Source organism: Macrotis lagotis, chromosome X, assembly GCF_037893015.1.
Source record: "Macrotis lagotis isolate mMagLag1 chromosome X, bilby.v1.9.chrom.fasta, whole genome shotgun sequence".
Classification (NCBI taxonomy): domain Eukaryota; kingdom Metazoa; phylum Chordata; class Mammalia; order Peramelemorphia; family Peramelidae; genus Macrotis; species Macrotis lagotis.
The window spans coordinates 183941431-183966945 of record NC_133666.1 but is presented as its reverse complement, the minus strand read 5'-3'; the positions used below and the strand labels follow the sequence as shown (position 1 = coordinate 183966945).

Below are 25515 nucleotides of genomic sequence, written 5' to 3'. Positions count from 1 at the left end.
AGAGAGGCAACCTAGATTATAAAGGGCTTTGAATCATATGAAAGAAATGGGTGTGTGTAGCCTAGAGAAGACTAGGGATGTGTGTGTGTTGGGGGGGTAAAGATGATAGCTGTATGTGAGTATCTGAAGGTCTTTCATGTGGAGGAAGGATTAGACTTTTTCTGTTTGACCATAAAGAATAGAACTAGACAAGTAAAGGAGTGAAAGTTACATTGGTCAACATCTAGAGTAGTTGTCAGGAAAATCTTAACTGGAGTAGTCCAAAAGTGGAATGGGCGTCCTTGAGAAGAGATGACCTCCTTGACCTGGATAAAACTTGTCAGTTATGTTATAGTAGGGATTCCTTTTGTCAATGAGTTTAATTAGATTTTTGCTAAGCTCCCTGCCAACTTTCAAATTCTAACATTCCCTAATAGGATTCCCCAACCCTGATCTCCAGAATCACCTTCGAATGGCTTTCAGCTCTTTCAAAAATATTGACTCTCAAAACAAAAAGATCTCTCTCGAGTTCAGTTAGAATAATATGCATAGGCTTCTCTCTACCTCAAACTAACCAAACCTAGCTCAGGTCTTTTTCCAGGACTATCTCTATGTTCTTTTACTCTATCCTCTAGAACTACCAAAACTTCTGAAACTAATTATCATGCCACTCGGGCTTAAAATTTTTCCTCTCTTCCTATTGCCTATAGAATAAAAAGATAAACTTCTAACTTTTTAAAGTCTTCTACAATCTGGCTCCAATCTATCTTTCTAGTGTTATATTATTTTTCTCCCTTTCACATACTCTGTTCTGAATGAACCATAGAACTAGTTTTTCTTGACACCTCTGTCCATTCCCACAGGCCAATTGCCAATGTGCAGAATGAATGCTGTTGTCCTCTCTGCCTTTTGGGGTTTTTGATCTTAAAGGCATAGATCTAGGCGACCTTTTCAGTAAAGATTGACCTCATCTCCCCTAAGTGTTGGTGCAGTCCTCTTCCTCAGCCTTCCTAGTAATTTATTATTTATATTTATTCTGCAAATTTCACTAGAATTTCAGTTCCTTAAATAAAGGCAGAGACTTGATTGCTTTTTTCTTTTTGCTCTAGCACATACCACAGTACTTTGTACAGAGCACACCTAAAAAAATTGTTAAGTTGAATTAAAAACTATGCCTAAAATATCATTCCCAAATGTCTGTGCAACTTTCCAATGAGATTACTTTAAAAAATAAAACTCATTTGTAAGGAGAGATAAAATATTTGGCATAGTAGGCTTTAAATAAATGTCTACTTTATAGTCACACCCCATATATATCCCATTACCTGTAACATTCATGTATGTGGATAAATTCTAGTGTGTTTGCTTAAAAAAAAACAATATAAAATAAACTGTCCTCTAGATATAGGCAGTTCATGTCTTTACAAGGCAGGGCAGAGGGGAAATTATGTCATATAAGACCTGCACTGCTCCAGCTTGCTTCCTTCCTTCCTTTCTCAGTGGAAAAAAACATGATGGTGAAGTAGATGGGAGCCCCTGTGGACAATCAAGCTCAGATAGCAGACTGTCTACTTCACCTCTTTTTTGCATTTGTTAAAGTAACCAAAGAAAAAATTGCACAGAGATTACCAAAAGACTCAGAAGGAAAATGAGATAATTTGCCTGAAATTCTCTCTCTTTTTTTTTAGATAGCAAATAACAAATAAATTATAAATACTATGGCATGGAATTATTCTAAACATTTCAGTATTTACAGTGCCTGACAGACACATAGTAGGCATTTTCAATAAATGTTTATTGATGTTTAACCCAAATCAAATCTTCTAAGCATTTGCTCAAATTCTGTATAAAACTATAGCCACTGGCTATTGCAAAGCTATCTTCCCCAAACCCACCATCATCTTCACCAGCACTGACATGTACATATCTATTTGTCTCAGTTCTATGGAGCTAATTCAAATTTCTAAGCCTTCATTTTCCTTTTCTTTTGGCAGTATTTAATATTCTTTAATATCACCACTTCCTTATCCTTATCATTTCTTGGTTTCTGTGAATACTGCTCTTTCCTAGTTCTACTTCTAACTCTCGGACTACTTTTCCATCTCCTTTGCTTTTTTTATCTTCTTTTTATACTTTTTCCCTCTGGAAATACGTCAATTCTTGCACATTCAATTGTCATCTCTAAACAGATCACTCAAACTCAAATTTATATATCTAGTCCTATTCTTTCTCCTGTGGCTTCAGTTCTACAATGCTGGCTCTAGTTCCAAAACTCAGGTAGTCATTTCCCAAAGAATTTTCATAAATGGAGAAAGAGACACAAATTTGAGCTTTGAATTACTATAAGATAAATGCCAAATAACTGTGAAAATTTAAATAACCCTGTTTGAAAGAAGGGCATATCATGAATAGAAAGGTCAGATTTCTTGAGCCTTGCTCTTTAGCTCATAAAAGCTCAACTAATTCTTAGCATTAGAATGATCCAAGACAATTCCAAAGGACTCATGATGAAAAATGCTATTCACCTCCAGAAAATGGAGTCTGAATGCAAATCAAAGCACAGCGTTTTTCATTTTCTTTCTTTTTTTCTGTTTTCTTTCACATGACTAATATGGAAGTATGTTTTGTATATTGCACATATGTAAGATATATCAAATTTCTTACCTTTTCAGTGAGGGAGGAAGAAAAAAGAAAGAAAAAAGGAGGAGTACGGGGGGGAGAGAGAGAGAAAGAATTTGGAACTTAAAAAATTTTAAAATGAATGATAAAAATTTTTACATGTAATTGAGAAAAAAAGTAAAATATTATTTTAAAAAGATAAGTTCTTAGCTTTGATGCCTTACTCTGTTAATACATCTTCACGTATTTAACAATTATTAATGTCTTGGTTAAGATTTCTTCTAGAATCCCTTATAGGTGGATTTGCTTCATTTTAATTTGGCAAATATTTCTCCAATGACATAATTAATTGAATCAAGAGAACAAATTCAGCAATGTAAGGCTAAGCAACCAAGACCATAATGTGATTGAGGAAGATATGCAATAATTCATGGCCAGAAAGCAAGAGTGGAGTACTGTGGTCTACATTTTATGTGGCCTAGAGTACAAGTAAGTATCTATGACCAGAGTGGCAAGTCCATCTTTAACAGTAATATACCAAAAGACCTCCAGATGGAGTTGTGACTCCATCAAGGTATAATCTTTTCTATGAGGGGGAAAAAAGGGAGATGCAGTTTATAGATTACAGGATTGTGAACTGGATGGGACCCTCAGAGATTCTCTAACTCAAACTCAAACTCTCATTTTTTTAAGATGTGGAAACTGAAGCTCCAAGACATAAAGTGACTTGTCCCAAGTTTGGAGAACTGATTTCCAATTCAGTTCTTGTTCCACTTTATCAGAGAGCACCAAGCTTTAAAAAAAAAAAAAAATTTCTATGTTTCTGGACTTTAGGTAGAATTAAAATACTTTATAATGAATTCTAGTAACATTTCTCTATTCAAAATAAATTTTAAAACATTTCAAAAAAATGTCTTTTACAACACAATGTACATTAAGCTTTTTTTTTTTAGGTTTTTGCAAGGTAAATGGGGTTAAGTGGCTTGCTCAAGGCCACACAGCTAGGTAATTATTAAGTGTCTGAGAGCAGATTTGAACCCAGGTACTCCTGACTCCAAGGCCAGTGCTTTATCCACTACACCACCTAGCTGCCCTACATTAAGCTTTTTTTAAAAAAAGCATTTGATTCCATGGTTTATGGATCATGGTCACTGAAAGAAAAAAAGTTTCTCACTAAATTAAAAAAAAATTGAAAGCTTTGTTGGCTCTTGAGAAAACAAAATTAAAATTTACTTACAGCTTTGTTTGCTTTTGAGTAGTTGATAACAAGGGAATTTTGAGTTGGCATGCTAACCATTTTTTAAGAGCAAAGCAAAGAATAGGGTAAGAAAACAGTCTCTTGGCCCAACTGTGCAACAACATATTTGCCATTTAAAGGGCTAAAACATACATACCTGGAGCTAAGAATGGATTCAGTGAAGGAACAGGCTGTGATGGCTTGGTTATTAGAGAATCCAAATTTACTAAGGCTGCATTGGGACCCAAGAAGGACTCTGGTGTTTTCCGAGCTCCACTATGTTTGCCTGAGGCCAAATTCACAGGTTGAGAATCAAAGAGATCTGGACTTGATGTACCGTTGTTTTGGGATGGCAGAGAAGAAACTGATTCAGCTAAAAAAAACAGAAAGAAAAATTGGAATGTTTAGGTACAAAATTGGAGGCAGATATATATATACACACACACATACACACATACATATATAAATCCACACATACATATATCCCTTAAAAACAGAACCAATATCACTTACAGAACCTTCATAAAGTGTGAATAAAGACAAATGGTTCTCATGCAAAAATATTTTAAAATTATAAATTGTACAATAGAGATTTCAATTTAGTTTTATTACTTCACATTTAAGCAAAAACACATAAAACTTTTAGTCTGAAACTAACCTATAAAAACACCTGAAATACCTTTTTAAAATATAACCTCCCCCTCCTCCCAAGACCACAAGGAGTGGAACCTTCCATATAAATGACCTAGTTTATTTTTACTATGTAAACCCTAGTTTATGAAAGCCTTGCAGAGATTTCATAACCACCTAAGATATAGGTCCCTAACCTATTCCATACTTCTGATTGCCATTCCTCATAGATATTCTGCTAGGGAGGGGTAAGGGTGACAAGGACATAAAAAAAGATGAAAGTTGTCTGTTCTCTTTTCTGAGGTAGGACACTAATTATATAAGACTATCTTTTAAGATACCTTTGGACTTTTTGAGTTTCTACTTACTATCTGGTGTGCTTCTAAGATACCATTCTAGTCTTTCTTCCCATTTCCTTCCTTTCTCTTTTTTCCAAACTTACCTTCTACTAGAGAAATATCTACCCTCCCTGTCACATACGCACAAGGATATTTCTCCTTTGCCCAACCCTAGTGATGGCAGCAGTGGCTGCTGCCCCTTCTTCTGTGGAAGTGATGGTTTGGGGTCTACAAAGGAAGGTACTGCAGTGACAAGTCATGCTAGGAAGTAGCAGGGTAAAAGTGTTTACTGAGGTGATATAATCCTTGAGCAGCATGAGGTCAAAGGTGGTAGGAATACATGTAATGTTCATAGGCAGAAGAAAGTAAGGGAAACTACAGCAGGTTAGTTAATTTGGGGGAAATTTTATTTGGGTAAACTGAACCCAAGTGTTAGTTGTCTGTTAAAACCCAAACCAATTTTTTCTTAAAAAAACAAGAGCTGGGGAAGGAGGGGAACAGTTAGGATTTCTACCTGAGCCACTATTTGCCAAAGTGGCCTTGTAGGTGTTGTAGAAGGTCTTGGTGGCAGCCAGCAATTTTGAGTTAAAGGGAACAGCTCTGGAGGAAGGCTTGCTCAGGTCTCAATGATTTAGGGTGGTTAACAAGGCCCTGGTACATGTGAGCAAGGAGCTTCTGCAGTACTAGAAGAGAGGGTCCATTGCTGGGTACAAGGGAGAACATGACATCCACACTTTCCAGGTGGGTTTGGGTTACTGCAATCATAAACGAGGAAAGGGGAAGAGGAAAGAAATGAGGGCCAGTTTAGGTAGGAGAGAGATCAGAAAGTAATCTGCCCTGTCCATTTTTTACTTTGATTATGGGCTTTACTGGGTGACCTAATCACTCTAATATTTATGGATTCCATTTGCCTAAAGAAGCCAACAGAGGCATCTCTCCAGGGTACCATAAGACTGGTGATGGAAGAGATGAGAGAAAATGGTACTATGATGCAAAGTGGATTCAGGGCCTTGGATAGGTATGATCTGTGGTTTGGTCTTAGGAAAGATGGGGGGAGAAAAAAACTGAAAAATGCTTCCCCAAGCAGGAGCTCACACTTCCTGAAAACACTGAATACAAACAAGTCAGGCAATTTTTGATGAGTACAAGGTTGATTGGGATGGAAAAAACATATCTTTTAGCATCTAGAATTGGCAATTTATTTGACTACGTAAGAATAGTAAGTAATAATATACTTATGTAACACTTCAAAGTTTGTAAAGTGCTTTCCTTAAAAAGTTAAGTGGGTAGAATAAGCATTGCTACAAAGTATGAAGAATAAGCTTAGTAGTTAAATGACTTGCCCCTCGCTAAAGAGTGTTAGAAGCAGGAGTAAAACCTAGGTCATTTCCAACATTAGATCAAACACTCTTTCTCGCACGCCATCCAACTTCTCAAAGAAAAAGTCTTCTCGAATATGTGGCCTAAGCAAGAATCAAAGAAATCTTTGGTGCATTTGTCACAGTGGGAACAAGCTAGAGAAGAAAAAGAAGTAATTTCTGAGGCAGATAAAGCAGGGACTTTTTTTCTGACTCAATGAAATGTTATTTGGAGATTAGAGGAAGAATCTACAAAAGCATCAAAGGATAGGGAAATAAAAAAAAACGGATGTAAATCATATAATTGTGACTTGTTAAAAAGCCATTAAAAACATGATAGCAAAGGCCATACTCTGCTTGTTTGTGACTTCTATAATTAGAAGCTTTATAGCCTCAAAACAAAAATGTGCAACATACAAAGGTTTTTTTTTAGGTTTTTGCAAGGCAATGGGGTTAAGTGACTCGCCTAAGGCCACACAGCTAGGTAATTAATTATTAAGTGTCTGAGGCCGGATTTGAGCTCAGATACTCCTGACTCCAGGGCTAGTGCTTTATCCATTGTGCCACCTAGCCACCCTGCATACAAAGTTTAAAAAGATGAAATACTCCCTTCTGAACCCTGAATTTTTTTCTTTAAGCATAAATTAAAATAGTTCCAAATAAATATTATTAGGGGGATAACTAACCCTGTGTCCATCACTGTGTCACATACCTGTCTTTTTAGAAGTCCGGAGGTTGTCAAATTCGGAAAAGTCATCTTTAAGTGTACCATTCAAGTTATTGAAGAGATCAAAAGATCCTATATTAAAGAAAAGAAACTGATAACTAAATATACAACAATGGGGCTTTTACTTTTCTATATGTCAGGGCTGATCTTGACTACAAGCAGAATAATCAAAAATTTACATGGTATACTTGGAAAAGCTTACCCCCAAATATTGCCCTGCCAACAACTCCTACAAGTAAAGCACTTGAGTATTGGGGAGAGAAGAGAGACTAGAAGAAGAAAAAGGAAAGAAAATTAAAAAAAAAAAAAGGAACATGAGTAAAAAAGAACAAGTAGATCTGATTTGTAGTAGGAAGGAGGGGAATGAGGGAGTTCCCTAGGCAGTCAAAAGGAAGCATAAAGGCAATAGATCCCTAGGAGAAGTGAAAGACAAACAATTCTACAATCTGCCTAGCCTTGAGTAGAATTATCAACACATACCCATTCCTTTCTTTACTTGGATGTTGAAAGAATTGAGAATATTTATGAAACATACTGAGCTGGGAAAAAAGGTATTCTATAAACATAAAGGGTGGTGAGATCATTGTAAATGAGTGCCAAAATGTGGCATGTTGTGAAAGACAGACCTGGAACTCTGCTGTTCTATGGTATATGCCATTCAACGTATAAATAATGGTGAGCCAAACTTAAGAAACCAACTGTGTTTAGACATCAAGGAATTCAAGGAATAATAATAAATAAAAAAACCCTCAAAACTCCAACAAAAACCATGAATAAAATAATTCAAATGTAAAATTAACATTAAATTCCTTAACATTTCAATTTGGCAGCTGTGTGGTAAAACAAGTCAAGTACTGTCATAAAGTCTTACCAGAAGTGGAAACAGTTTTGTTAGTAGATGTTGGTCCCCAAGGATCTGTGGTAGATTTTGCTACTCCACTAGTTGACTGGGAAGGTACCCATGGATCTGTGTTCTTTGGAAGTGACTGAGCAGAGGATCCAGCAGACGCCCTCCATGGGTCAACAGGGACAGCAGGATTGGCACCTGTAGAAAGAAAACATTGCTGGAATTCAGAGAGACTCTCCTCTATGAAACTTAAAGCCTCTGGAGCTGTATATAACTGAATCTCTGTTCTATGGTGTGAATAAAATAACATGTTCCAAGGCTGTCACAAAAAAGAATATTAAGTAGCTCATTAGAAAACAGAAACTTATCAGGAGATCCATTGTCTCTTCCACTGGCATCAAAGCTGTTTGAGAGCAGGGATTGTTTTCACCTTTGTCTCCATACAACTTAAAAACCTGGGAGACAAGTGTTTAATAATCCCTCTTGAGCTGAATGACATTACCATATTATTCTGTCAAAAAAAAAAGTATAAAACTCCACAATACTCTTGAAAATTTCCCAACTCTAGCAACAGTTTATGAATGTAAAAAAATCTGAGTTATTTCCTAACATTGCCTAGTCTAATGCTTTGGAAATTAAGAGTACCAGATTCAAATCCTGTCATATGTGTAACTGGACAATTTGTTTAGCTTCCCTGAGTGTCAGTTTAATCATGTCTGACATGAAAGAGTTGGATTATAACGTTTTTGAAATTCCTTGAAACTCTAGATCAAAGTTCATTTCAGTGAGTAATTCACCCCACTTATGCAAAATCTGTCTCAAGAGAAGTGTCTTGGGACAACTGAATCCATAGCATGTTAAATTCACCAGGGAAGAGTATTTGCTAAAGGAATCAACAATTTTATAGAGACAGTATACCAGGTCTTCATTTATTTTTGACAGGGAGAGGAGAGTGGCTATCATGATAGCAGCAACTCCTTTCAGTCTCTGAGAAGCCCAGAGAAATAGTTTCCTGAGTCTTGAGCTTCTGGAAGCATAACAAATGGCAGTAATGAGAATCATGGCCACAAGTGCCTTTCTCTGCATTCCTGCACTAATTCACCACCCTCAGAAACATCCTCATCACTGTCTGTCTTGTCACCAATGGAGCTTCATTCCCCCCCCCCCAAGGTTATGAAGTTATTAAGGAATCAAAGATTCTGTCTTTGAAAATGCCAAATGGGGCAGCTAGCTGGCGCAATTGATAGAGCACCAGCCCTGGAGTCAGGAGTACCTGAGTTCAAATCCAGCCTCAGACACTTATTACCTAGCTTTGTGGCCTTGGGCAAGCCACTTAACGACACTGCCTTGCAAAAACTTAAAAAAAAATTAGTAAAGAAGTTGGTCATCCTTTAAAATTTTGTCAGCTTGCTCCTAAATTATCAGTGTGGATACCTAAGCAGGGATTGACAACCAGCTGAGAACAAGTATGGAACAAGGGCTAAATATGTGTTTATGGTAGAGAGGAAAAGGCAGAATGAAGAAAAGGAGACTCTGTATAATAAGGAGGGTTTGAAAGGCAAACTTTAATTTGTGATTTTGCCTATTTTTGCCACACCTACACCAAGCTATAAGTAAAAGAAAATAAATCTCACAAAGGAACTAGAAAGGTTAGGAGAGAAATACTACCTAAGCTTAAAATGAGCCAAAAATGTATTTTCAATTATTAACAAAAACAAATCCTTAAAAAAATTTTTTAAATACCAAGTAATCTTTAAGTTTAGTTCCCTTTGCTCTTAAAGCAAAATCCTACTTGTCCTCATAAGCATAAAGAAATGATAGTTTTATCTTTCTTCCTTTTCTGCTCTATTACATCTTTTGAAACTCTTCTAAATTCTTTCCATCTGGTACTTTCAAGGCCCTCCCTTCAGAGATATTATTGCCTTTCAAGGTCAAGAATTCTCCCCAATTCCCTCTGGTGCATTTAAAAACAAAAACAAAAATATCCAGAGTTTCAGAATCCGTAAATTAAAACCAGAATCCCATATTGTAAAAATCTATTTGAGCCTATTTTCATCTTAATGGTACAAATGTATATTTAAATAAATCTCACTCTGACAAAAAGTATAATGATATAATTGACAGAGCAACTGAGGGAAGGGGAGATAAACAAGGTAGAGATTTGGGTTTTAATTTCAATTCATCTCTGACTTGCTTTGTATTTTCTTTAAGTTTCCTTAGCTGTTGGTCATGATGTCTAAGACTCTGACTTTCCAATTCCAATATACTAAGAAATCTCATATTTATTTCTCTTCAAACCCTAAATCCCTGTTTTGGAATTTTCCTTTCTTTTGAACCTTTGGATTCATATAGCCCAGACTTAAATACTCTCTGGAATTCTTTATTTAGTAGAATGTTTTCCTAAACAAAGAGTAAACAGCATCACTCCAAAAAGGCACATTTTCCTACATCAGTCTCAGAATTTCTCTCCAGAGAATCATAAAATCTCAGAGTTAGGACCCTTAAAAGTCACGTGGTATAATTTTCTACTCAGCACAGGAATCCTTAAACATGCCAAGAGTTCAACCAGTTTTTGTTTTTTTTTTTTCTTATGGACTGGACCTGTGATTTCATTGGGAAAAAGTTAACTCCTGATTAGGAACCAGCTATTAATGTAGGTCTTCATTTATTCTAATCTCACAGATTGGGGGCACTGATAAAACTGATTTGCTTAGGGACTTACAGCCAAGTATGTATTGGAGCTGAGACTAAAACTTAAGTTCTTCCTGGCCTTGAGCGAAATGTATATCCACTACAAAACACTGTCATAGTCCAATTTTTACCACTAATCTAAAGAATTGTCTAATTCCAGTGCCAAAACTCTTAATTTTGTTATACAAAGACTTTATAACTAGGAACTCTTGGATTTCATAGTTTTAATGGATAGATATTTATCTTCCAAGTGATAGCCATTGAGGTATAATTTCAATATTCAAGACTTACCTTATAATTTACTACTACTGGTCATTCCAGTTTTTTGAATCCCCTCCTTCCTGCATTTCTAGCACTTATGTCCACAATATGGTGCGCTGGAAAGAACACTGGACATGGAGTAAGGAAGAATTGGTTCAAATGTTTTTTTTTAATTATCTAAATTGTATTTTTATTATTTTTGTTTAACATTTCCCAATTACATTTAATGTAGTTTGCAGCACTCAGGCTGAATTAGATACCTCTGGGATTGAATTATACAGTTTAAGTGATTATATATTTAGGTAGACTTGAAACTGGTTTAATGACTAGATCCAGAGAGCTAATGTCAATTTAGGGGGAGGTTTCAATTCAAATTGCCCTATCCTAAACCCTGATAAAATGAGCCTGGAATAAAAGGACCAAATTTGATCACTGATGATGACTATGTGACCTTCCTGGGCCCGAGTATTTTCATCTTTAAAATGAAGAGGTTGAACGAAATGAGTCTCTAAGGTCCCTTCCTGCTCTAGGTGTGATTTTACTTAGGAAACACCAAGAATAGCAGAAGGACAGCCTAAATTGCTGCAATCAGTACCCATATGTTAAAAATCCTAGAAGAAGCACTATGGAAAGTTAAATAAATTTATGGGAAGGAGGCACTACCCATATAATCCACCTAAGCATAAACTATATAATCAATAGGCTTGAGAGAACCACTTAAGGTTTTGTCCACAAGGTAATAACTAAATTAAAGCTCAACTTAAGGAGGATTTATCTGGCAGTATATTCAGGATGGATTATGAAATCCACCAAGTCCCAAGTAGTTAGAGCTTCTACAACAGTAACAGGAAATGTTTGCTGGTTGTCAAAGAAAATTATGGGGAGAGAGAGGTGATAAAGAACACTGGAAAAACCCACTGGAGGGCAGCTAGGTGACACTGTGGATACTGGCTCTGGAGTCAGGAGGACCTTAGTTCAAATCCAGCTTCTGAAACTTAATATTTGCCTAGCTGTGTGACTTGGGCAAGTTACTTAACCCCATTGCCTTAAAAAAAAAAATTGAAAAAACAAACAAAACACTGAACTGTGAATCAAATCTGACTTCATTTCCCAATTCAGCCACTAAGTCACAACACAAGTCTCAGCCAAATCACATCCCCTCTCCTAAACCAGTCTCTTCACTTTTAAAAGAAGAGGTTGACATAGAACATACATTAGGGTTTCTTCATTCTATTTTTCAGTCTAGCGAAGTCTATGGATCCCTTTCTCCAAATAATATTTTCATATTAATTTAAGATAACACTGACATTTCAGTTAGAGGTTCATGAAAATAGATTTTTTTTTTCTGATTCAAGTTCATAGAAAACTATCTTTCAAAGTATTCCAGGTTAAGAACTCTTATTGTTCTAATCCAAAAGGTCTCCTCAGAGCATCTTCTAGCCACTAGTTTTCCCATGGCTTTGAAAGTAGATGGAAAGTACTCAAAAGTTTTATTTACATTCTACTGCATACCTCCATTGCCCTGGGAAAAAGAGATAGGGCTATGATTATAGGATTGAGCTGAAATTTACTTTAAGGAATCATTCAAATTACAGAAGAAACTGAAGTTCAAGGAAAGGGAAGTGAATGACCCACATTTGTCCCTAGCTTCTACTAAACATGCTACTGAGAAGTACAGGTTCAAACCCTGAGCTCTGTAAGTCTGGTTGCTTCCAGGATTCTGTCCATTTTACAGATGAGGCAAATGAAGCTCAGAGAGGTGACAGCAACAACTAGCAAAAGGCAGAGCTTAACAGGTAGGCCTAGGGCAGGGTTCTGAGAGGTCATGACATCTCCCTACTGGCTGAGGTGGTCATTACCTTTTGTATGTTCCCCAGGAACATTTAGCATTTCAAGCCTATCAGCCATATGACTTTGGTTAAATCACCTTCTCCTCTCTGAACCCCAAATGACTAATACTTTCAGTGGCTCTACTTTCTATACAATTTCATGTGTAATAATTCTTTAGTTATTTGCATGAGGTAGCTAGATTGTGATGTAGACAGAAAGCTGGAGCTTAAGTCAGTAAAACATTGGTCCAAATCTTGCCTCAGACACTAAACAATCTTCTGATATCTTACTCTCCAATATGTACTCTGATCCAGCAATATTGACCTCTTGGTTGTTCCATAAACACACTCCATTTTGGGCATCTTCTCTGGCTATCCCCCATGACTGAAACAATCTCCTCTCCTCTACTCCAACTACTGAACACTTTGACTTCCTTTAAGTCCCAACCAAAACTCTGTCTTCTACAGGAAGCCTTCAGCAATTCTTCCTAGTTCCAGTGCCTTCTGTTAACTATTTATTTATCCTGTCTATAGCTGACTTTGTACATATTTTCATTCTCTCTTTCTCTCTCTCTCTCTCTCTCTCTCTCTCTGTCTCTCTCTGTTTTTGCAAAGTAAGGGGTGAAGTTAATTGCCCAAAATCACACAACTAGGTAATTTTTTCTTAAGTGTCTGAGGCCGCATTTGAACTCAGGGTCAGAGCTCTAACCACTGTGTCACCTAGCTGCCCCAGTATATATTCTCTTGTTGAGCTAGCTCCTTTACAGGTGAGCTCCTGGAGTTCAAGAACTGTCTTTAGCCTGGCACATAATATCTGCTTAATGCACACTGAGTCACTAAAGGGGGTGACCCTAGGGCAAGTCACTTAAACCTCACTCAGCCCATTTCATCATTTGTAAAATGGAGACAATAACAGTAACTACCTCACAGGCTTATGGAGGGGATAAAATATAAAATGGTACATCCTGCAAACCATTAAGTTAATCTTAAAGCTAATGCATAAATTTTGGATATTACTATGTACAAATACTCAGTCTCACTTATTCCTTTTAATCTGCTATAATCAAAGGTTGCTGGGCAAAACATGAATAATCAAACTAATGAAAATTCAATAATCTTAACTTTATAGGCAATAAAAACAAAGTAAACAGGCTCTGTAACTTCCCAAAACAACTTCCCACTCTTGATATGCTTTTGTATTCTATCCCCAGATCTTAAATCATTTTCATTCATTTTGGACCTTGACTCCACATCTCTCCCACAGGCTTTGGGATGCCCCACCCACCCATTCACTTCAGCTTCTGGCTGAGTTTTAGGTGATTTAAGTAGCTAGAAATCTGAGCACTAGCAAAGTATGAAATGACTATTTCTATTTTTAATCATTCTATGAATTCCAAAGGCAAGAAATGGCAGAGTGGTCTGCAGTACAGCCCAGTATGTACAAAAAATGTTTATTACGGATAAAACCTAAGTTAGAAATAGTGTGGTACAGGGATGAGTTGGTCTTAGAATCAGGAAGATCTTTGGATTAAATCATACTATAGGTATGTTACCACAGGCAAATCACCCAATCTCTCAGTAACTCTCTTTGTATTCTTTCTGAAGCTCCAGGTGATTTCCAATCTGTATTTCTGTACTGTTGCAATTGATAAGAGCATTGGCCTTGGAGTCAGCAGGACAGGAGTTCGAATCTGATCTCAGGCACTTAACTCTTACTAGCTGTGTGACCATGGCCAAGTAACTTAACCCTGACTGCCTCACATCCAGGACCATCTCCAGTCATCCTAATTTATATCTGGCCACTGGACCCAGATGGCTCTAGAGAGGAAAGTGAGGCTGGTGACTTAGCCCAGCATACCCCTCATTCAAATTCAATTCAAGGGTTGTTACCTCCCTGATGTCATAGCCTTGTTCAAAAATGAAAGACAAACATTATCCAAAATGGGAACTCTATTGATGAATTTTTTATCTGAACCAAAAAAACCCCCAAACAAACAAGAAATCCCCTCCAAAATCAGCATACCCCTCATTCAAATTCAATTCACAGGCTTGTCACCTCCCTGATGTCCAAAAATGAAAGCTATATAACATTCAGTTTACATCAGTGTATGGCATGGAAACAATGTAGAGACTGTCAAGACAGACTGGGGGGGGGGGGGGGGCAGGGAGGTGTGGGGGGGGGAAATTGTAGAATTCAGAGCCTTGCAAAAAATGATGGGTACATATTACTATTGTATATAATTGGGAAACAAATAAAATGTCAAAAGACTAAAAAAAAAAAATGAAAAGTAAACATTATCCAAAATGGGAACTCTCTCTTATTGATGAATTCTTGATCTGAACCAAAAAACCCCCAAACAAAAAAAATACCCTCCAAAATCAGCAGTAATCTATTCATAAGGAATCAGTTTTCTTTGTTGCCTCATTTTGCCCTATCTTTTATCTTCAGTTATATATTTACAGAGACAAAGAAAAGGATGAGTAAGAAAGAATGTTAAAAGCAGGAGAAACTCATAGGAAGCAATAAGTCAAAAGAATGGGACTTGATGCAAGAGGTCACTATCAAGTAAATAAGAACACCTGCTGCATACTAGGCTAAAAAATGGCCCTCTGTGCTCTTTTCTTAAAGCAGGCAAGGGGGAGGGGCAGATGAGAAATGGGAAGAAATTCATGTGTTTTCCTCAACAGGAAGGAGGACCGGAACTAACCAAAGACCTTCTGAATCACTATGTTGTTAGCTCACTTAACAGCTGGCGACTTTGCATTTCTAGAATAGAAAAGGAAATGCCACAATGACCTGGCTGACTCTGACTTCCTTTATTCCAACCCTTAAATTCTCCTTCAATTGCATTTGAGCTGAGTTATCTTCCATGATGTAATGCAAAAAAATGCTAATGATATTCCTTGTCACAAATAGTAGCTTTCAAAACATCTTTTGTTCTTTCATGAGCAGAGAGAAAAGAGAGAACAGTAAAACTAAAATCATTTATGAAGAGTTCCACTAATCTTTATAATTTATTGTATCACAGAAAAATGAAAAAGAACTAAAAAGAAGCTCAGTAGTGGGTTTGTCATTATTTAGACTCAGAAATTCAACATCACAACCTCTTAGGCCATTTAACATAACTGATGAGATGAAATAAAGGATCATTATGTGCTATAATGAAGTTGGGAGTCATAAGATCTGCCATGGATGATTTTTACTACTCTGAGGTTTTGAATATAATTTTTCAGTTTAAAAAAATAAGACTTTAAAATTGATCCTAAAAACCTCACAACTTCAGGAAGCCTTAGCAAATGAATTAGAATTCAGAAGCAGTTTGCCATAATGAATTGTACATCAGATTAGAACTCCAGAAAACAGATTATAGTTCTTGTGTGTTATTACATGCTATGTGACCATAGGAAAGCAGCCACTTCTCTTGGATCTTAAGTTTCCCAAAACGTATTAATGATAATGATAAGATGGGTAGCCACAGTTTAAAGGCACTAATAAGCTGGGCAAGAATTAAAGGTTTTGAGTCTGTATAAGACTTCTAGTCTTTGTGTATGAAATTGGGGGGAGGGGGAGATCAGATTTATTCTCTTTGGCCTAAGAAAACAGATTGCAAGGAGACAAATTTAGTCTTGATATCAGGAAAAACTTCCACAAGAAATGTGGAACAGACTACTTCAGGAGATAATAGATTTCTTCTTAAAGAAGTTTTCAAATAAAGGCTGAATGACTGCTTTGTGGCTATGTTATACTGAAGGGATTCCTTCTGGTTGGATAGCTTACTGAAGTCTTGCCAACTAAAATTCTGTGACTTTATGTATCTACTTTCTACTGCTTTAGATGTATTCTCTCCAAAGAACTTAGGCATTGTTTTTGATTGTCAATCCCTAGCTCAGTGGCTGGCATACAGCAATAGTGGTGCTTGCTTGATATAATGCTCAAACGAGTTTTAAAATATGAAAGCATTTAAGTTGTTACATACAATATAAAACTGATCAGAATTAAGGTTAGACTTTCAAGAGAGTGCTCAAGAATTAAGTAAAGGTTACTCTGTGCTGTGCAAAATACACAATAACTAGGTAGGAAAAATACAATATTTTTGTTAGGCATGTGTGTCAGCTGTCAACACTGGTGACTTAGTGTCTTTAGTGACTTTTAATTAAAATATTAATTAAAATTTAATTTCAAAATTAATTAAAAGCATCTCTTCTTGTCTGCTGGGCAATCTGGTATAACCCAGCTGAGTTACTGCAGGAAATTGGGCACCCTCGACCCAGCTAGTAAAAAGTCTAATTTTTTTTAAGCATTGTTCTCTGGATCTAGGCAGTACCAAACCTCCCAATCAAGGCAGTGAGAATTGATACTTTATGATTCATGCTAGAGGGGTGAGGAAAAACTTCTAGGGAACTGGAAGTTAGTTGATGTTCAAAGTCTTTGCTTTGGCAAGAAAAGGTTGTTTTTATTCTGTGGATGACTCCCCTGCCCAAGCATGATTTTTTTTGAGTTTCCCGCAGACTTCTTCTTTTAGTGAAAAAGGGAAGCACTGGGGTCATTACAATAGACATATGGTATTTCACTAATAATAACTCAGTTATATAATGCTTTATGGTTTGCAAAGTGCTTTCCTCAAAACAGCTATGTGAGTTAAGACAAGTTTTATTATTCCTGTTATATAGATGAGAAAGACAAGGCTCCAAAAAACTTACTGTCTTGTCCGTGATGATATAGCTAGTAAATATCAGAGAGGGGGTTTAAATACAGGTCTCATGATTCAAGATCCAAAACTCGAATGCCTCTACCATAGGGACTCTTCTAGAGAGTCTTCTTGGTGCTCTCTTGACACATTCTACAGCCATAAGGTCACAGGCCATTCCTCCAGAATGACACTAATTTTGTTCAATTAATTTTCTTTCTGTCTCTGTATTTTTTACCAATTCTTTTTGTCCCCATGAGAACCTACTGTTTTGGATAATGTCTGTCCTTTTTAAACTTACCTACTTTCTATGGACGGCACCATTCACACCCCAAGAAAAATAAACCAAAAAACCCCCCATAGAATCTGAATGGATACTATTTAAAAACTCTTAAGATTTTTCCTTACTATCCCTTGGCTTTCTTTCTTTTCCCTTAGTTCTAATTCCTCATACACAAAATGACTATTTTGTAAACATGTTAAACACAAATATACATAACACAACTTTCACCAGACTATTCCTCACTGAGGGGAGATGAGATGGGAAGGGAGGGTGGTAGAAAAATGTGTAACTTATAAATATGCAAGTAGATGAATGTTGAAGAACTTTCATAGCATTTAACTGTAAAAAACCCATTATTATTATTATTGTTGTTGTTGCTGTTGTTGTTATTATAAATTCTACATATCTTGCTACATTACATTGATTTCTTCCTTAAAAGTTCTTTCTAATTTCTGTCATTTCTTTTACTGCTACTCTGAAACCATTCAGGAAGATATTTGGAGCTGTGGCAAGAAACTAGAATCTAAAAGAGTAATGGTCATTTAGGGAGTGGCTGAAAAAAATTAAGGTATATTAATGTAATGGAATACTATTGTGCTGTAAGAAATTATGCTAGGGATGATTTCAGAGACCTAAGAATATATAGGAACTGATGTGGAGATAAGTGAGAACTGTTTCTATAATAACAGCAACACTGTAAAATTAAATATCTTCAAAAGTCTTAAGAAGTAATAAAACCATTGACCAACCTCTATTCCAAAGGACTAATAGTGAAGAATATTATCCATCTCCTGACAAAATGGTAATGATTCAAGAAAAAGAAAAGATACATTTTTTTCTTGGACATAGTTAATGTAGAAATTTGTTTTTGCTTGAATATATATGTTCAAGCAAAAGCAAAAAAATATTAGGAAAGTTTGGGTTTTTTCTTTTTTTTTCCTAATGGAGGGCATGGTGGAAGTGAGAGAAAATCAATTTTTTGTTAATTGAAAAACTAAATTAAAAGAAGTTTTAAAAAAAATCTGCTCTCTTAGGCACACACTCCTGAGAAAATAGATCATGGGTGTTTCCTGATGCTACAAAAGAAATTTAATGAAATCACATAATTTTGGTACTTGAAAATAGTAATTTAATTTATGCCTTATATATAGGATTTCCCTTATCAATATACCTGACAGGGGAGCATCCAATTTCTTCTGGAACATTTCTACCAACAGGAAGGGAGCTAACTTATTTTGCAAGACAGTTCATTTTGTGATTATTTTCATTTATATTATAGAATGAGGAAATTGAGGTTCAGAGACATTGAGTAATTTTCCCACATGCAGAGTAAGACATGTTGCTGAGACTAGAACTTGGGTATTGCAACTACTTGTGCAATATTCTTTGCATTATCTATATACCAAGTTGCATGACTTGTATTAGCAGTCATAACACACTGCTGATTCATAATGAATTTGCAGTCAACTAAACTCCCCAGGTCTTTTGTATATGAACTTTCCAATGACAGGTCTCAATTTATGCCTATGCTGTTACTTTCCTTTACATTACTATTTTACCTATTTATATTAATTCCTATAAATTAGTTTGAACCTCTAATTCTAATCTGACAAGACATTCTTGAATCTTACTTCTGTCACTCAGATATTTATCAGAGAATAATAAATCAACTATTTCTTTTAGGTTTAAATTATCTGCAAATGTGACATGTGGCTTTCTAGACCATTATCCAAGTTGGAAATGAAAATGTTCATCAATTCAGGGTCAAGGAAAAAAATCCTATGTTGTGCCATCAGAGACCTTTGTAATAGCTCTAGGATCAATTATAAAATCTTGGGTTTGGCTTTTAAAGCCCTTGATGATCTTGCTCCTTCCGACTTTTCCAATCTTCTTACACTATAAGCCTCTCCCACACTTTCTGATACTGTGATACTGACCTTCTTGCCATTTCTCAAACAAGACATCCATCTCCCAATTCTGAACATTTTCACTGGCTGCTATCCTGCCTGGAAATTTCCTTCAGCTTCTTCACCATCTCCTGTATTCATTCCCTGGCTTCTTTCAAGTTTCACTATCACCTTTCTCAAAAATGGAGGCTAGGGGGTGGCTAGGTGGCGTAGTGGATAAAGCACCGGCCTTGGAGTCAGGAGTACCTGGGTTCAAATCCAGTCTCAGACACTTAATAATTACCTAGCTGTGTGGCCTTGGGCAAGCCACTTAACCCCATTTGCCTTGGAAAAAATCTAAAGAAAAAAATTTTTTTTAAAAATGGAGGCTAACAGATTCAGTGATTTGTTCTAGGTCTGAGCTAACTTTGCTTTTGATCTAGCCTGAAATAAAAATACAGGATCCTCCTAAATTATATCCTGTTTTTATAGTTGTGTGTGTCCATCATTAGAATGTGACCTAGGAGCAGCTAGATGGAGTAGTGGATAGAGCAGTACCTGGGTTCAAATCCGGTCTCAGACACTTAATAATTACCTACCTGTATGGCCTTGGACAAGCCACTTAACTCCATTGCCTTGCAAAAAAAAAAAAAAAAAGAATGTGACCTCTAGAGAGTGGAGACTGTTTTTTTGCCTTCCTTAAAATCCCTGGCATTAGCCCAGTGTCTAGGACATGATAATAATATAATTAACAAGCATTAATAAATGTTTGTTAACTTGACTTCACCTACAAGTTGAAAATGCCCATTAATATCTGAATGAGCAGTTTGTCTTCACTGCATCTACAGGGATGTCATGAGAAATTTATTCATGTATTTGGCTACAATTAACATATCCAGAAACATCTGGTGGCTCAGCAGATAGAACACTGGGTCAAGTTTAGCCTCATACACCTACTAGCTCAGACCTAGAACAAATCAATGAATCCATTAGCCTCCATTTTCTCAACAGCAAAATGAAAAAAGTAGTAGCACTAAACTTCTCCAAAGTGCTTAGCAAAGTACAATATAAATATCTTCTCTTATTCTATCTATAAAATTCTTCTAAATAATGTTTATTGCCTTGTCTAGTACAGTAACTATTACCAACAAAGGAAATGAGTTTAGGTTATCATGTCTTGTTGTTAGTGTACCCATGCTGATGTGTATGTAGTGTGATACCTATATCTTTTTGCTTCAGTGCTTACAAAATATTTAATAATCTTTTCAAAAATTTTATTTAAGATTGATCTTGATGCACTGTCAACACAACAAAAAAGTTTTCATGTTTAAAATTGAATAATAGCACTAGGGTTGGGAGGCTAACTGCCAAGAAAAGATAGTATTTTTATTTCAGGGTAGATCAAAAGCACAGTTAATAACTTTATAATATTGCCATACACAACTAAATATAGTACAACTAACCACATGATACTATGCATAAATCATGGGTATTATTCTTGTAAATTTTCTACTTCCTATAAATGTTGCGCAAAAAAACAAAACAAAACCTGGGGTTAGTTCTGAATACAAGGGAACACTTGTCATAGGGAGAAATGAAGAGTTCAACTAAGCAATGTGTTCTACTCTCTTGGGTTCACCATAAACATCCTAAAGTGGGGGGGAACATTGGAAGAAAGGAACTTTATTTGCTGCTTTTATCTGAATTTGGAAAGTCAGGTAATATAATTTCTAAAGTGGAAGAGAACCATAAAAAAAAAAGAAAGAAGCATCTAAGCAAGACTCACGATGATAATCAAACAAACTAGAAAAAAGGGTATTGATAAGAACGATACAGCTTGTTAAAAAAAATACTAGAAAATACATGTTTATCTCTATGAGGTTCAAATAAATAATTCTTGTTGTTAAGTAGCCACAGTCAACTTCCAAAACAGGCCTTCAACATAACTTTTTGGGGTCATGTAAAACATTTCCATAATAGTCATGCTGTGAAAGAAAATACAGACCAAAACAAATCCCACTACCCTAACCCAAAAATAAAGTAAAAAAAATTATGTTTCAATCTGTTCTTTCTCTGGGGATGGATAGCACATTAGTAGTAATGTTAAGTAACATCATTGTAATGATTCAGATGACTAGTACTATTACAATTTCTTTATCTAAATTGCTGGTTGAAATATCTGAGATAGATGAGATAGATGAGACAGGAGAGAAACTGGAAAAGAATTGTAGACTAAGCAAGCCATTACTTCCTTCCACTAGGAAAAATAATAACTAAATGAAGACCGTTTTCAAAATGTAAAGAAATATATGTTTAAAATTATAGTCAACATCACTAGTTTTTTATTTTATAGTAACTGATTAGATCATTTCAAACTATTAATCATGAACCACTAAGTCAGTTTAAAAATTATGAACAAAGCAAGTCAATTAAGAAATAAGAGCTAAAAAGAAACTTGTTAAAAACCCAAGCCCTTTTTAATGTGCAATTATCAAATATGGCTAAAGGTCTTTTTTACCAAATGATTGCCAAGGGTCAGAAGTAGTTGATGTTGTAGTTGCAGTTCCTCCCCAGGGGTCAGTTTGGTTGGGTACAGTTGATGTTCCCCACGGTTCTTCTTTCTGAGGGGCAGCAGCTGAGTTGGGTAGGGCATCCATCAAATCCAACAGAGTATTATGCTGTGGGGGAGAGAAACCAATGCTTTCTTAGTCCAAACAAAACTCACAAAAACATCCAAAAAAAAAAAAAAATGAAACAAAATAAAAATAACTACTCAAACAAACAAAAAAAAAACATTGGTAGAGCTTTTGCTAACTTCAAACTTCATTAAAGTGATTCTTGCTTACAGAAGATAAAATTTTTTTAATGAAAACAATTCCATAATGTCTAAAATGAAATTCTACTAAGCTAAATTCAGGTAATTATAATTTTAGAAAACAATTATATAACCTAGTTAAATGTCAGGACCAAATGAGTATAAAGGCAGAGAATTTTTCACAAATTATTATTATTACTGAATTGCTAATTTTACCTCTTTCTTTCTTGGAATTTTAACAGTGTCTCTACGACTTTCTTCCAGAGCCATCTGTAATCTTAGATCATCTCCCCGTCTGAGACGTTCTTCCTAAAACATACAAGGACATTTGGAATTGATTTTATTACAATAATAAGTGACAACATTTAAGTTTTAAAAAACCTTATTCATATGAAGTTACATTTTTGCAAAGATTTGAGGACCATGATTTTTTGCCTCATGGAATTAAGACTTAGATGTTCATTGTGTTACCCCAATTTATCTGTTAAAGATTATTATTTTGATTATATTATTATTACTATTTTGAGTTTCATAATTTTTCCCCTAATCTTACTTCCCTCCCCCTATCCCCCACAAAAGGCAATTTGCCAATCTTTACATTGTTTTCATGGTATACATTTATCCAAATTGAATGTGCTAAGAGAGAAATCATATCCTTAAGGAAGAAACATAAAGTAGAAAAGATAGCAAGATCAGACAATAAGATATCAGTTTTTTTTAAAGTTAATAGTCCTTGGTCTTTGTTCAAACTCCACAGTTCTTTCTCTAGATACAGATGGTATTCTCCATTGCAGACAGCCCTAAATTATCCCTGATTGTTGCACTGATGGAATGAGTGAGTCCATCAAGATTAATCATCGCCCCCATGTTGCTGTTAGGGTGCGCAATGTTCTTCTGGTTCTGCTCATCTCACTCAGCATCAGTTCATGCAAATCCCTCCAGGCTTCCCTGAATTCCCATCCCTCCTAGTTTCTAATAGAACAATAGTGTTCAGGGCAGCTAGGTGGTGCAGTGGATAAAGCACCCACCCGGAAGTCAGGAGGACCTGAGTTCAAATGCTGCCTCAGACACTTAATAATTACCTGGCGGTGTGGCCTTGGGCAAACCACTTAACCCCATTGCCTAGCCAAAAAAAAAAAAAAAAAAGAACAATAGTGTTCCATCACATACATATACCACAGTTTGCTAAGCCATTCCCCAATTGAAAGACATTTACTTGACTTCCAATTCTTTGCCACCACAAACAGGGCTGCTATGAATATTTTTGTACAAGTGATGTTTTTACCCTTTTTCATCATCTCTTCAGGGTATAGACCCAGTAGTTTAACCCAATTTACCTGTATGTTCATTGTGATACCCTAATCTTATCATTAGTGACTTTGATTCCACTTGTTCAGAGACAGCTCTAGGAAATATTAAAATAGGTTAAGCTTGTTTTTTTTGGCATCCTCTTGTCATTTGTTTTGTACCCTTGTTCCTCAACCCTGTACCACTTAACTTCCCCACTAAACCCCTATGTCCCATTTGACAGAGCTTACTCTTAGATATAGCTGAAAAGCTTTAAGCTAAGCAAAATATCCTGCCCATGAGCATTCTTTGATGTCCATCCAAGGACCAATGCAATGGACAGTATTCGTTTAGAATGGATCATCAGAGAGTATTAATGTTACAACTCTATCTTAAAATGCAGGCTTAGGGAGGTATGCCTAATGTCTGCAATAAATCTAAATGAATAAAGAATGACTCATTTAATAGGGCTCTAATTCCCTTGAAAAATTACCCTTTAATAGGAGAAATTTAAAATACTTTACCAATTAACTTATTTTGGAGGAAAAAGTATTATCTTTTTTTGTAACAATGGTTCTAAAATATGATCTTGACTGTTTTTTTTTCTTTTTGCCTTTTCTCTCCTCAGGACTTACTCACAATCCTTACCTAGGTGCAAGCTCCCTTCCAGACAATTCCCATACAGTGGGGCTATGGGAATTATGAACACATGATCAATAGAAACAGAATCCTAAAACGCCTTCATTACAGAAGTTATGATGGCTCCTTCCTTTGTAATTTCATGTTGCCTAGAATACCATATGTACCCAAAAGCATGTAATAAATAAGTAATAAATTAATGAATGAATAGGTAAATAGATAAATAGATGAATGAATGAATAAATGAATAGATAGATAGATAGATAGATAAGCTGCTCAGATAACTGACCTGCTCTGCAACTTCTCTGCTCATTGCTAATGCGAGCTGTAGCTGAAGTTCCTCTTCTCCACTTGTCTGAGGTCGGGCCTGTTCCAGCTCTGAAGAAACACGAGGGGAGGTAGCTGTTGAAGCAACAAGACAAAAGTTACCACAGGCAAAAGATCATAAGGTGATTTAATGCAACCTACTTTTGTCCCCATTCCAAGAGATTTGCCAAATCTTTAAAATATAAATAAGTTTATAAAGAAAGTAATAATGAATCTCAAACGGTAAATACAGATAGTAGATGAATATGGATATATGTAAAGTACCTATCAAAGAATAAAAAGAATAATTATTTTTAAGATCATTAATCTTCACAATAAATAACAGTCACATGAGGCTGAAGGAAATATACAACTTCAAAAAGATTAAGGGTATTTACTTATGATAAAATCTACTTCCTGAAAGAATGAACAAAATAACCAAGCAATCAACAAGCACTAATAAAAGGTATCTTCTATATGTCAGGAACTATTTTAGGCTCTCGGGATACAAAGACAAAATCTGAACAGTTTCTGCCCTCAATGAGCTTACATTCTATCATGTGAAACTACATGTGTATATGAAGAATAAATACAAAATAAATGGGTGGTGATTTAGGCAGATCGGGCAGTGGATAGATGAGGCAAAAATATTTATGTAGAAGTTGAAGACTGAGTTCAGTCTTGAAGAAAACAAGATATTCTATGAAGCATAGGGATAAGTATATTCCAGGCAAATGGAAAAGATGGTGAAAAACCACAGAGATGGGACATAGAGTATCACAAGAAAGCCAGTGTAGTTAGACTAAAGAGTATATAGGAAGGGGAGAATCTTTTAAGATACTGAAAAGGTAAGTCTGGAATCAGATTGCAACAGAAGAGTTTGTTTTTTCCTAGAAGCTATAGGGAGTAACTAGAGTTTATTGAGTAGGTGAATCACATGGCCTGAGCTGTACTTAAGGAAAATCACTTTGGCAGCTGTATAGATGATTAGCAAGAGGAAAAACATGGCAGGAGACCATTAGGAGGCGACTGCAATAGTTCAGATTCTTAAAGGTGAAGAGGACCTCAACTAAGGTAAGTTTTGTGTATAGTGAA

General features: G+C 35.8%; 1 protein-coding gene across 1 annotated transcript in view; it reads right to left on the bottom strand.

The window, feature by feature from the left end:
• Nucleotides 1-25515, bottom strand: part of EPN2 (epsin 2) — a 93061-nt gene that overhangs the window by 5407 nt on the left and 62139 nt on the right. The window contains 6 exon segments of the mRNA XM_074203620.1: nucleotides 3993-4208; nucleotides 6874-6960; nucleotides 7760-7933; nucleotides 21892-22051; nucleotides 22405-22497; nucleotides 24404-24516. Of these exon segments, the coding sequence (XP_074059721.1) occupies nucleotides 3993-4208; nucleotides 6874-6960; nucleotides 7760-7933; nucleotides 21892-22051; nucleotides 22405-22497; nucleotides 24404-24516 (843 nt within the window).